The following is a 14,062-nucleotide window of genomic DNA, read 5'->3' as shown; positions in this document are numbered from 1 at the left end:
ACACGAAGCCGCCGCAACGCCACCAAACGCAACGCCACAGAAAGCCGGGCAGACGCCCATGTGAACCAGCCCTTAAAGGGAATGTCCAAGCAAAATAAAAAAATGAGTTTCACTTACCTGGGGCTTCTACCAGCCCCATGCAGCCATCCTGTGCCCTCGTAGTCACTTACTGCTGCTCCAGTCCCCCGCTGGCAGCTTGCCGACCTCGGAGGTCGGCGGGCCGCATTGCGTACATTTTTACGCATTCCCGCTAGCACAGGAACATTAACACATACATTTTTACGCATTACTGGTTCAATGCGTAAAAATTTATGCATTGAACCAGTAACGCGTAAAAATGTATGTGTTAATGTTCCTGCACTAGCGGGAATGCGTAAAAATGTACGCAATGCGGCCCGCCGACCTCCGAGGTCGGCAAGCTGCCAGCGGGGGACTGGAGCAGCAGTGAGTGACTACGAGGGCACAGGATGGCTGCATGGGGCTGGTAGAAGCCCCAGGTAAGTGAAACTCATTTTTTTTATTTTGCTTGAACCTTCCCTTTAATAAGATGGTTATTCATCAAGTTAAAAATGACCCGTTAGAAGTACTGCTACATAATTCTTCTATGTCTGTGGCTAGATACAAAAAAATCTGTGCTGCCTCACTTGCTTATTGCAGCCAAAAGTTTAATCCCAGTTAAATTGAGACACACACATCCTCCTTCATTATAGGAATAGATAAAAGGGGTTTGATGATAAAAGAGGCAGAAGAACAGATTGCTCTACAATTGGATAGGTGGGGGAGTTTTTGTTCTAAATGGATGGGGTGGATTGAATTTAGGAATTCTGAAGAATATAGGAGGATCGAGGAGTCTGGGGAGGAGGGAGGGGATTGGTTATTTTGTTTTTTCTGTTGATTTTGTTGGAATTTGACTTTTATTTTTGTTTTGTAATTGGAAATTTTGTATCAATGAAAATTAATTATGTAAAAAAAAAAAAAAGAATTCTTTTGGAACAGCCCCTTCAGGTACACTTTAATTCTAACAGCAGTTGGCACGCATACATGTAATTAAGGCACCAGGAAATTTGGGCGAAAAACTGCTCACCCTTCATCTGCAAACGTCCTGGTGGCGTTAATTACAATTGCCCCTCCGGGCCGCCATAGACACTTGGGTAAGACGCAATTCAGCTATGGCTGGCGGCTGAATTATGCTGTTTTTATAATAATTTGGGCCCTGTCGTTTGATGGCCCCCAAATTACTGTCTGAGCGCTGCTATAGTCTTAAGCAGCCCATACACTCAGCCGATTTTCTGGCCGACCGATCGATCGATTGCAAATCGGTTGGCCAATCGACCGATCGACGGCCGATTTCGATCGATTTCGATGGATTTCCATCCAACTTGCAGGGTGGAAAATTTAGGTCGATCTGATGAGATAATGGAAATCTGATGGCAAAAAAATGCCATCAGATCGAATTTCAATAGATTTCAAACTGAAATCTATTGGAATTCTATCCTGGTAAAAAATGTTCTAAAAACGCATCAGATAGATCATCAGATGCATTTCTTATCTATCTGCTGCCAATCTGACGAGTGTATGGGCACCTTTAATCTACATTACAGCCTATGGCGGCGCATGGTGCGTCCAAATTTCCTGCGCTGATGTGATGTGTCTCGAGTTGGCACACATGTTTTTCTTGTCTCTGCACCTCCAGCCTCTCTATGGTCCTGACCCGTAGACAACAATGATGAGCACAAATTGTGACTGACATGCAGATGTGACTGACACTTAAATGACAGTGACCACAACCAGAAAGGGAAGTGCCTTTATCTTTGCAAAGGTGTCTTAATGTTGATATGATAAGCCACAGCTTGTGTATGCGTGAATGGGCTGCAGTTGGTTTTCCACACTGAACTGCGGACTTCACTGTGGAGGCTTGGTGTAGAGATCAGCTTACTTCCCCATAATCACTGACAGCCACCTGCACTTGCTTGTCTGCACTTACAGTGCTTAGGGTGAAGCCATCAGGGAGCAGATCTGTGTGCAGCAGGAAGTTGCCTGTGTGCGTTAACATTTAAGACCACCTCCAGCCAAAAAAAGGTCTGAATGGCAATACATATACAGTATGTAGTCTAGGCACTGTGTACTGTTAGATGAACATATGAAGTTTACATCTGGTACATCATAGTGGATAGAACAGACTCACATTTATATATCTATAAGTAGCACTTCCTTGTTTCTCCTGAAGCTGAAATCATTGTGTCCACCTCTTCAGCCTGGTTAACTCCCCTGCCCCTCCCTCCCCTGCTGCCTGCCTGGATCAAATTACTTCTCTTTTCACAGTGTGTAGGAGAGAGAAGAGACAGGAGAACTGCTGCAGCCTTTCTAATTATGTCTATCTGCTATAATTCTTATTTCAGATGTCTGTCTGTCTGCCTGCCTAGATTAGACCACATGGGCATGAGGGGTGGAGTTATGACATCAATCCCCCAGCATCCCCAGGGCCCAATTTCACACTGGGGGTGGGGATTTCACGAATATATGTAGAATACAGACCCTAGGGGTGAGAAAATCACACCTTATCACGTGTGATTTTATATATCTTGGCAACTCATTAGGTTTAACTATTTGACATTCCTGGACGTGAAACTCACGTCCAGGAAGCCATGTGCGCTCCTGCGCGTCCACGCGGCCGATCGCGCGCGTGCACGCGCGCTCCCGGCCGGCAGTTTGTTAGCCAGTGAATCAGTGAATCGGGCAACGGTGCCCGATCACTGATTCCTCTCCCCCGCAGAAAAAGCGACAGCTTCTCTCGGAAGCTACGCTTTTTCTGCTTCCTATGTCACTCTAAGCGTACTTGGTACGCTTAGAGTGACGTCACTGTAAACAACTCATGGCTGCCATCTTGTGGCCAAAAAGTAAACTACATCTAAATGTTAAATAAAAATAAAAATACACATATATTTTCAAAAAAAATACAATTTCAATCCCACCCTCCCAAAAATACCCACATAAAATGTTTAATTAAAAAAAACAAAAAAAACATTACAATAAAAAAAAAAAAAACACAAATATTTACCTAAGGGTCTAAACTTTTTAAATATCTATGTAAAGATGAAATATTTCTTTTCTTTTTTTTATTATAAGCTTGTAAATAGTGATGAATGCAAAACGGAAAAAATGCACTTTTATTTCCAAATAAAATATTGTCGCCATACATTGTGATAGGGACATAATTTAAATGGTGTAATAACCGGGACAAATGGGCATATACAATATGTGGGTTTTAATTATGGAGGCATGTATTATTTTAAAACTATAATTGCCGAAAAGTGAGAAATAATGATTTGTTTCCGTTTTTTTCTTATTCTTCCTTTTAAAATGCATTTACAGTAAAGTGGCTCTTAGTAAAATTTACCCCCCAAAGAAAGCCTAATTGGTGGCGGAAAAAACAAGATATAGATCAGTTCATTGTGATAAGTAGTAATAAAGTTATAGGCTAATGAATGGGAGGTGAACATTGTTCGGATGCATGAAGCGAAAAACGACTGAATGCGAACTGGTTAAAGAAAACTGTAATTTATAACTTAGGTACTCTTTAGGATGCCAGAACTGATGAGGTTGTTATTAGTGGCAAACGGACAGTTTCTTCACAAAGCCTAGTGCTGGCATCTCACCTCTGTTTAGCCGATGGAAACGTGGCAGTGGATGTGCACAAAGCCCTAATGCTGAGTGCTAGATTGAAGAATGCAGTTGGGATTAGCGGAGCAGTGTTGATTATGTAGGAATAAGCAGAGAGTGACAGGGGCAGGTGACACTGGGTGGCAGAGCTTAGCGTATTGGAGAGGTGGTGCTCAGCATTATTGCCAGGCATAGTTCTGCCTGCTTTTTACACGGAATGGTATTGGTGTGAGTTTTATATACTGCTGTGTACCACTACAAATAACCTGAAAATAGATAAATGAGGTTAACATACAAGGTAGGGCATACAAGGAGCTCACAAAAGAACAAGATCATGCAAATGTCTTTGATAACAATAGTTCAGTGTCTTTGGTAAAAATAGAGTCTGTTCTAGTCTGCAAGAAGGGTGTCAGACAGTGAGATTGCATAATCATGCTGGAAACACTGGAGAGGAGGGCCCTGCCAGAGGTTTTAGAATTTAAAGGGAGGGGGTAGAGACATTACATGCTTGGGGTAGAGACATTACATGCTTGGGGTAGAGACATTACATGCTTGGGGTAGAGACATTACATGCTTCTGGCTGGATAGTGTACTGGTTAAGGGCTCTGCCTGTGGCATAGGAGACCTGGGTTTGAATCTTGGCTCTTCCTGCTCAGTAAGCCAGCACCTAGTCAGTATGGAAACCTTCAGCAAGTCTCCCTAATGGTGCCCATACATGGTACAATTTTTTTCATCCAATCTTACCAATTCTATGTAGTATAAGGGAACTGCCTGAATTATCCTTTCAGTATATTCACTTAATTTACCCTTATACTACATAGAAATGGTAAGATTGTATGAAAAAATTGTACCATGTATGGCCACCATAACACTGCTACTGCCTATAGAGCGAGCCCTGGTGGCTGCAGCTCTGGCGCTTTGAGTCTGCCAGGAGAAAGTGTGATATAAATGCTATTTGTCTTGTCTTCTGTTGAAAGGGTGCCCAGCTGAACGTATAATGGTTTTGATGCAGGGGGTTTGGCGAGCATGAAAAGGTGAGTCTTGAAGGTGTTAAAGTAAACCTGAGATGGGGACTTAAGAAAAAAATAAAAAAATATATGTCCTGGGGATTCCTCCAGCCCCCTCCAGGCTTTTTGCACCTGCCCTGTCCTCCTCTGCCTCCTCGATTTTCTACAATTTGCCCCGGAAAGTCCCCCGGTCCGCAGGCAACTGTGCATGCGCGGCGAGTCCACACCTGCCCTTTTGTCGCAGGGAGAGTTCTGCACCCGCGAGCGAGATGGGGGAGCGCGTGCAGCAGGACCGCGGCTGTACCGACTGTCCCTGACTGGCTGACTTACCTGGGCTAGTTGCAGATGAACGAGGAGGTGGAGGAGGACGACTTGGGAGCGTTAGCCTGGAGAGGGCTGGAGGAAGCCCCAGTATGTATATTATTTTTATTAAGGCCCATCTCAGGCACACTTTAAAGTGTTCCAGAGACGGTAATGAAGAAAGAATCGATACTTAACCGGGGCTTCCTCCAGGCCCCATAAGCAGCGCTGAATCCCCCGCCGTCCTCCTGAGTGCCTCCGTTTGTCCGCTATCAGCTAGTGGCGCACATGCACAGAACCGTATTTTAACAATATGCTTCTGAGTGCTTCCGCACACTTGAGGCAGGAAGTAACGGCAAGCGCACATCACGCGCGTGTAAGTGTAAGCTTTTTGCCAACGTTTGTGTATCGATTTGCGATTAGCGATTTTAATTCTGATTGGTCCTTTAATTTATGATAATTTTTTTTACAGTTTGCAGTAATTTAAAATCGCACACAAATCGCTATGTGTAGCTATTCATGAGCGATTTGCCGACGCTTCAATACTTTACATTGAAGCGCAAACGCTCCCAAAATGCTGCATGTCCTGCGATTGCGATTTTGCTAATCGCAATCGCTACTGTGGAATTTGCTACATTTATTTACATTGGCAGAGCGTTTAGGAAAATCGCTAGTGATTTAAAGCGCTCCCTAAACGCTCAAAAAAGCACTCTAGTGGGTTCCAGGCCTGATGGGGTCTGCTGGGTTCAGGGACCGGTGTGATGTGTCTGTGTTGCGCGCAAGCAGGTTCAAGTTGATTTGTTGCACAATGACATTCAGGTCCAGAAGTGAAATGCCAGACAAGATGGGAACAAAGCAAGCATTTGTAGAATGAAGGCTTATGCAGGAACACACAGCTGTCTTATCCCTGGATCTATCTATAATGACTGCTTGTGTATGAACAAGTACTAGGAGCCAGTGCAGCAGCCTGCATACACATCTGTCGGCATATAGAGGTTATCCACTAAGGATGGAGATCAGTATAGGAGATAAGTGATTCAGAAAACCTGGACTGGATTTTTAAATTTTCTCTGGGAATATGTAGCCTAATTAGCAACCCTTTCCTGGGTCATATCAGAACATTGTATAGAAACTCAGCAAAGTGCCCTATGAGCCCTTTTCCACTGCGAACGCGCTGCAATTCTGATCGCTACAGCTACACCCTAAATGCAATCGCAGGAAAACTGCAGCAAGCAGTGCGACCGCGTTTAGGCTAATATCACGCTCTCAGTGGAAGAGGGCTTAAAGAGGACCTGCACTCTTGCACAGGACAGAAGAAAAACATAGAGAAATGCACCCTGTATGTATTTAGAGAGTTTAGCCAGTCCAATTCCCCCTCATCTGGGACTAATCACAACTGTAATTTGATATCTTAGCTGTGTCAGCTGGCTGCCATGGCAGAGCAGCTAATTGGTAAACACAGGATGTTAACAATATGTCTGCTTCCATGGAAGCAGGAAGTTGACTCAATGCAGATTTATTGCAGGATTTGTATCAGCTGTTACAAATAAATGTTTTCCTTTAAAGGTTAGTATGTTGTTGCATATCTTTTAGAGTAGAGAGGAAGTTCTGAGTTTAGGCCTGCTTTGTAAATCGCCATCGAAACTGCAATTTACATTTTTAAAGCGCTTTTCCCTGCCCTTTTAGAACGATTTGCGCTTTGTTAAGCGCTTTTTTTCGATGTGCTTTTGTCCAGTAATTTTTTTTCCTTTCTGATGACACTCAGGAAGTGAACTCTTTCACCTGGAACTGAATAAATACAATGTACTGCATTTATTCTTAAAGGACTACTGTAGGGGGGGTCGGGGGGAAAATGAGTTGAACCTACCCGGGGCTTCTAATGGTCCCCCGCAGACATCCTGTGCCTGCGCAGCCACTCACCGATGCTCCGGCCCCGCCTCCGGTTCACTTCTGGAATTTCCAACTTTAAAGTCTGAAAACCACTGCGCCTACATTGCCGTGTCCTCTCTCCCGCTGATGTCACCAGGAGTGTACTGCGCAGGCCGGAGCATCGGTGAGTGGCTGCGCGGGCACAGGATGTCTGCAGGGGACCATTAGAAGCCCCGGGTAAGTTCAACTCATTTTCCCCCGACCCCCCCCTACAGTATTCCTTTTTATTGAAGCGCAAACGCTCAGGAAATGGTGCAGGAGCCGTGTTTGAGATTGGAAAGAAAACTCATTGCTCATGTGAGAACACTCACATAGAGGAACATTGCAGAAGCGCTTTTAAAGCAATTTTTAAAATCGCCAGTTCTCAAAAATAATCAAAACCGCTCACAGTGTGAACAAGCCCTAAAAGTCTAACCGTAATCAAGTTATGCTTCTGGATCGTCCCCACAACTAGCTGCAGGCCATTTCTTGCTTGTTTCACAGTGGATGAAACTGTTATGTGACCGTTTTCCCAGGAGCAGTGAATATACGGTATATGCACACATCCCCTGCAGCTGTACACAAAGGGCATTCTCCCCCCTCCCCTCTGTGTATGTCTCTGTTTACTGAATGCCTCAGGCTGTGTGTGATAAGCCACCTGGTCTGTCAGAAGTCAGGGTTCACTGCTTCCTCATTATGCTGTTCCATAGCCCATTGATATTGTTAACTCTTGGCATGCTGGCCTGGACAGAAATGCAAACTGTACAGTGTTGAAACATGGCTTCCCAACTGTCCTTGTTTAGGAACTCTTACACCTTGTCCCGCTGTGTACAGATCTGTATAAACAAATGCATTAATCTACTAATAAGTGTTTTCTATACAATTTGATCATAAAAATTGCATTGAAAGATCGCATTTGGTGAAAAAATTGTACCGATAATGGATACCTTTAGAGGCTAAAGACCAGCTTAAAAGGGAGTCAATTAACTTACCAGTATGTTTACGGAATGTGGGAAGAAATTGGAATGCAAGGTTTGAGTGCTACCCAGTATTAAAGCAAGTCTGAAGCATTATCAAAAATACAAAACAAATCCTCACCTAAGGTGAGGGAAGGCTCTGGGTCCTATAGAGCCTTCCTGTTCTCCTCATGGTTTCAGCGCTGGATCCCCGGTTCAAATCTCCCACCGTGGGAAACTTCGGCAGTCTTTGGAAGCACTCGGGGTCCCGAAGACGGGCGGCTCTGTACTTCGCACACTTGAGGGCACGATAGAGGGCGCTCTCATGCGTGCGCAGTACGGAGCTTCCCGTGTTCGAACGCCTTTCAAAGACTGGCGAAGCCCACCCAATGTGGAAGAGAGCAGTCTACAACCCATGGGTCATAGACTGCTAATGGGGGAGCGCGAGGACCGTGAGGAGACCGGGAACTCTGTATAGGACCCAGAGCCTTCCCTCGCCTTAGGTGAGTATAGATTTTTTATTTTCCCTCAGGTCGCATTCACAGTGCCACGTTGCGGAGCTGCGCTATAAAGTCTTAGAACGCAGCTTACCACACTGCAATGCTAATCCTAGGGGCTGTCCACAGTGCCACGTTGCGGAGCTGCGCTATAAAGTCTTAGAACGCAGCTTACCACACTGCAATGCTAATCCTAGTTGCTGTCCACAGTGCCACGTTGCGGAGCTGCGCTATAAAGTCTTAGAACGCAGCTTACCACACTGCAATGCTAATCCTAGTTGCTGTCCACAGTGCAACGTTAAAATCGCTTTGATAAATGTTGCGTGGTGATAACTCACTGCTTGCAGTGCGTTACCTCTAAACGCAGGCACATTGCAACTTTAACGTCGCATTAAAACGCAACGTCCCACTGTCAATGCGACCTCAAGGAAAATAAAGGATCAAGGATCCAGCATGAACATACCTTAGGTAGCTTTGCTTCAAGTCAGGTGTGCTTTAATATGGACCTGAACTCTTGCACAGGACAGAAGGAAAACAGAGAGAAATTCCCCTTGTATGTATTTAGAGATTTTAACCTTAGTCCTAATTCCCCCTCATCTGTGACTAATCACAACTGTGATTTGATCTCTCAGCCGTGTCAGCACAGGAGTCTTGGCAGTTCTCAGCATTTGCGAACACAGGATGTTAACCCTATGTCTGCTTCCATAAACGCCGGAAGTAGACACACTGTAGATTTATTGCAGCATTTGTATCAGCTGTAACAAAGAAATATTTTTCTTTAAAGGTTATTATGCTGTTGCTTATCTTTTAGAGCAGAGAGGAAGTTCGGGGGTTCAGGTCCACTTTAAGATTTAGGTTGGGAAATAGAAGCCATCCTTGTATTGACATTGATACTGTACAGAAAAATTAGAATTGACATAAAGCGCTATTCTTTGTCCGTAGAGTGACACCTTTCACATATTTCATTTGTATCCCACCACCATGTGATAGAGCAGTCAGTGTTATGTTTATACTGGGTGCTACATTTTAAGATATAAAGGTCATTTTGTGAAGCCAAAATGACAGGCTGCACTTTGATCCTTCCCAAGTCCAGCACCGCCGCCAGTTATTCCGAAGAGCGCTGTGACCATCCAGAGCTCTCTATTTCCTGGGGCTGCCTATTGATTGGGCTGTTTTTGCTGCACTTTCTAGGAAAAAAAGTCACAAGTACTTATTTACCTTCATGAAATAAGCTCTTGGAGAGCAGCCATACCACAGACTCCTCATGTTATTCACACTGACAGGGAGGCTTGGTGGAGCCATACATCTGGAGGCCTGGGCGACTTCTATGGATGTGGGGGTGGCATATAATTATGCTGAGGTACTCAGCAGGCTCGGTGAGCGGAGTCCAGGGGGGAAGGCTCTTGTGGTTTGCTTTTTATTGCTTCAGACTTAGTCATTCTATTTACTGTAATCATAGATCTCATTTGGGGCTGACCGTGTTTCCTGAATAAACCCCCTTATTCATTTCAATCTGTTCACAATCTCTTATATTTAGAAAGGTCTATGTACATTTTTCGCAACTATAGCTATGTTCAATGCGCTTGTGGATGTCGTTGTTTTTATTTTTGTGTAATAAAAACAAAGAATGAGATTTAAAAAAAATGAAAATTACCTCAGTGAAAAATGCTTGACAAAATGCTAAGTAGTTAGGAGTTCTAGGCTACGAAGATATTATAAAAATTGACTTCTCCTGCGCAATTTGAGGTTGTCAAAACCCTTTAGCTTCAAATGCTTCCTGTTGGCTCTGTGACGGGTGACTTCACGGTGAGCAAAAAGTCCCCTAACGTGCAAATTTCCACTGACCTAAGGAGAGAACAGAATCCAGGCAATCCATGTATTAATCAGCTATATCAGATAATGACGGCTGCTTGGCTTGAATGGCTCATCAGTCGAATAAACTGGAGGACGTGCTCTTGGCCATGCACTAGCGAATCTGGACAGGGCATGTGCAAGTTCTGAACCAGACATATCCAGTAAAAGGAAGCGCTCATGCACAAAAAAAGACATGCATAAGGGCTTCACTGGACATGCGCAGTTTAGAAGTTGTGCAGGCAGAGTTCAGAATTTCTAATTCACCACTCGGTGATCTTCCAGAAAGCTTCTGGGGGGTAAAAGATGTTGAACAGGGAATGAGAGCGGCCCTTGCACCAGGAACATGGTCAGCAGCAGATAATATAGCCCAGAATGAGGACAGTTGGTCAAAGACCTTGAGAGAAAAACACACAAAAGAAGAGAGCAGGAGACTAGTATAGTGTAATACGTTTGGTACTCAAGTGGATGTCAAAGATAAAATATGGCATACTCACAAACCAGGTTGCTAACCGCAACCACCTTCTGCGCGTGTGGGGAACACCCGTCCAGTGGTCGGGTTGTGAGGAAGATCTCTCTCTGAACGATCACTCTCTCTAAAGAAAACTAGGTTGGGGACAAGGGCCCATCCCTCCTCTCAAGGAGGGTAATACAGTTGTGAAGAAACTGGATGAGAGGTGCCCAAAATATTGTAACAATTATGTGGCTATCACAAGTATACGAATTAAAAGGTGTCTTACCTCAATAAGATGTCTAGACTTTTTTTTTTCAAAAAAGATTAAACATCTTACCTCAGTAAGACACCTCTAAATTTTTATATTTGTGATATTCACATAATTTTTACACTATTTTGGCTACCTCTCATCCAGTTTCTTCACAATAACCCATCATAAGCTTTATTCACAAAATATTTTATTGCTTCAGGGGTACTTACGTGGTAATATATGAAGATGGGGTTTTTTTGGCACATAACCCTATTGGTCATTCTTTGCCGACACTGCCAACATGAATACGTATACTGGCAAAGTTTGGATCTAAATCAGGGTAGATCCGTTGACAGGTGAAACATAGAGCAGAAAGATGTTCTAGGGTACCCTCTTATCTGGATTGTTTAGTATGGTGGCATGCAAAATGTTAGGGGTGAACGTACAGCTCTGGGTAAGAGCCTATGTGGAGAGTAAAGAAAGGCCACATGAACATCTAGGTGCCTAGGCCACACCTTGGGTGATCAAACTCTGGTTATATCTAAATGCAATGTGCAGCAGAACATAATCTGCTGGGAAAAGAAGACTCTTCATCTATTCCACTCTGCTGTCATGCACCAGAACCTGGAGGTTTCAGGCCAGGATAGCTTGGATGGTCTGCTATGAGTATGACATGTAGGCCTCTTCCCACTTCCACCCATGTTATATGGAACTGAGTGGTGTTTACGGTGCGTCAGTTAGAAATGTTTTTTCTCCATTCACATTGTATTGTTTCATTTTATTATTACTGCTGTTCCAGCTACTAGGTTACTTCTAATTTAGCTTTCTTTAAAACAGGAAAGAGCCAACTGTGGCTCATAAAAAGGCTGTTACTGTTCATCTAAGACAGCAGTAAGTCACACAAGGTGCTCAGCAGGTCATTGGAATAGGTCCCGGAGGAGAGGGTCTTTTAGTGGCCAACTCCTGTCATCACTGATGAAGGTTTTGTAATGAATAGCGGAAATGCCGCCGCGCGGACAAGCGGCAGGGCGCGGTCTAAGCGTTCAAGCCGGCGGCGGTTTCCGCGCAGCAACATGTCTCTGGTTTGCCTGGTCCTTCTAGTGCACACAGATGGAGAGCTACGCACGCGCGCGCCATGCGACAAGACCTTTATGCCAGCAGAAGGGGAATCAGCTGATCAGGTCGATCAGGTGATCCCAGCTGGACTCCTGATTGGCTGAGTGGCTGGGGTGGCACTGTGGAGCGCTGTAAGTATATATAGAACTTGCTTGTCAGTTGCTGGTTGTCTGCCATTGCGAATACTCACGTGTGAGCACTCAGACCTCAGTCAGATCAGTCAGTGTGTTAGAACCAGTTGGAACTGGGAATTCACACTTAGCCAGATTCCGCTTTAGGAGATTACTGTGTTATTGCTGTGTTATACTTCAGACTAGTTCCCAGGTGTTGAGACCAAGGACCTCACACCTAAGTCTAGGATATTGCTGTGTTATACTTCAGACTAGTTCCCGGGTGTTGAGACCGAGGACCTCACACCTAAGTCTAGGATATTGCTGTGTTATACTTCAGACTAGTTCCCGGGTGTTGAGACCAAGGACCTCACACCTAAGTCTAGGATTACTGTGTTATTCTCAGACTAGTTCCCGGGTGGCGAGACCAAGGACCTCACACCTCAGACTAGGATTGTGCTATATTGATACTTGTTATGATCTCTGGCTTTGCTGACCTCTCTTCTGCTTTCTGATTCGGTACCTTGCCTATCTGTCTACCAGTTGCCAACCTTGCCTGTACCCTGACACCGAATCAGCCTTCTGTCTCTGTACCTTATCTGCTCGTGTGTTGCCGACCTGGCTTGTATGACCCTTCTGGCTGTCACCCGTCCCTTTGGTGAACAGTCACTCTGTCATCCTTGTGACACCAACTCTATAGGTGTCCATTAGCTGTAAGACTGTCTGTTCCTCAGGTAGTCCTTCTTACAGTGCAGTCAGGGGACTTTACCTACAGAAGTCCACTGGTTGTATGCAGTCTGATACTGCGAAAGATGTCAGCACTATATAAATACTAAGTAGTTATAATACCAGTTGTCTTTGATGATTACTGGGGAAGTTGCTGTATTGGAGGGGGCATAAGATGTTGGGGTCCCCTCTTTGGGCCTATCTGTGGCTGCAGTTGTCCCCCCAGTGGCTATGCCTCACGTTGTGAGGTCCATTGCATTTAGCAGTGAAATGTGTATATGCAGAGTTGTTGCTTCACCTGTGCTTACAATAGTAACTGTGACATTTTAGTTATAAATGGCTGAACAAATCTCATTGTTTTCTTATTTTAGGGGTCGGCAGAGGTCGGCGTTACTCAACAAGTCCGGGCGTCTAATGGCTTAGACAGGTAAGAAGATGGTGGACTTAAAAAGTTCTATGTTCTTAGATACCATACAACCATATATATTATTTCTCTACTTGCTGAATGTACACTATAATAATTCATGTCACTAACTGTCCAGAAAATGACCTCACCTTCTAATGCCTTTTAAACGCTCTCTAAAAACTCATTTGTTCCGACAAGCATATGCGCTACCCTAAGCCACTTTCCTTTGTCCTAAGACCAAATTGCACTCCTACTAGGTATCCTAAAACACACTGCCTTTATATATTTTATCGTATACTACCCCTCCTCTTGTTTCCCCCCATTCCCTTTAGATTGTAAGCTCGCAAGGGCAGGTCTCTCTCCCCCTTTTGTGTCTTGGAAATCATTATACATTTTATTCATCATGTTACTTTTATCACTGTCATTACCACTTCTGTATTTTGTACTCTGTACGCTGTATCATTTTTTGTATTTTGTCACTAATTATGTATCTTGTATATTAGTGTACACCATTGTCTGTATTATGTACCTCATGTGTGTTTCTTACTTTGTACAGCGCCACGGAATATGTTGGCGCTTTATAAATCAATAATAATAATAGTAATGCCCCTAGCACCAGGAGTGGAGTCGGAGCAATTTTTTTGGTACCTGGAGTTAGAGTTGGAGGTTTCATAAACAGAGAAGTTGGAGTCGGATGAGTAGCACAGTCATAGTCCTCCTGTAGCCTAGGGCCAGATTACCTGCAAGACATGGAAGGAAACCCAAACAAACCCATGGACAACATACAAACTCCGTAAAGATTGTGTCCTAGTTGGGAATTT

General features: G+C 44.2%; 1 protein-coding gene across 2 annotated transcripts in view; it reads left to right on the top strand.

Moving 5' to 3' along the window:
- The window catches only part of PLEKHH3 (pleckstrin homology, MyTH4 and FERM domain containing H3), a 128,522-nt gene that overhangs the window by 38,342 nt on the left and 76,118 nt on the right, over positions 1-14,062 (top strand). For both annotated transcript variants that reach the window (XM_068261841.1, XM_068261840.1), the window contains exon 2: positions 13,207-13,262. In XM_068261841.1, the coding sequence (XP_068117942.1) occupies positions 13,207-13,262 (56 nt within the window). The remainder of the gene's footprint in view (positions 1-13,206; positions 13,263-14,062) is intronic.

This window comes from Hyperolius riggenbachi, chromosome 12, assembly GCF_040937935.1.
Source record: "Hyperolius riggenbachi isolate aHypRig1 chromosome 12, aHypRig1.pri, whole genome shotgun sequence".
Taxonomy (NCBI): domain Eukaryota; kingdom Metazoa; phylum Chordata; class Amphibia; order Anura; family Hyperoliidae; genus Hyperolius; species Hyperolius riggenbachi.
Note: the sequence above shows the minus strand (reverse complement) of the source record. Positions and strands in the feature narration are given on the sequence as shown.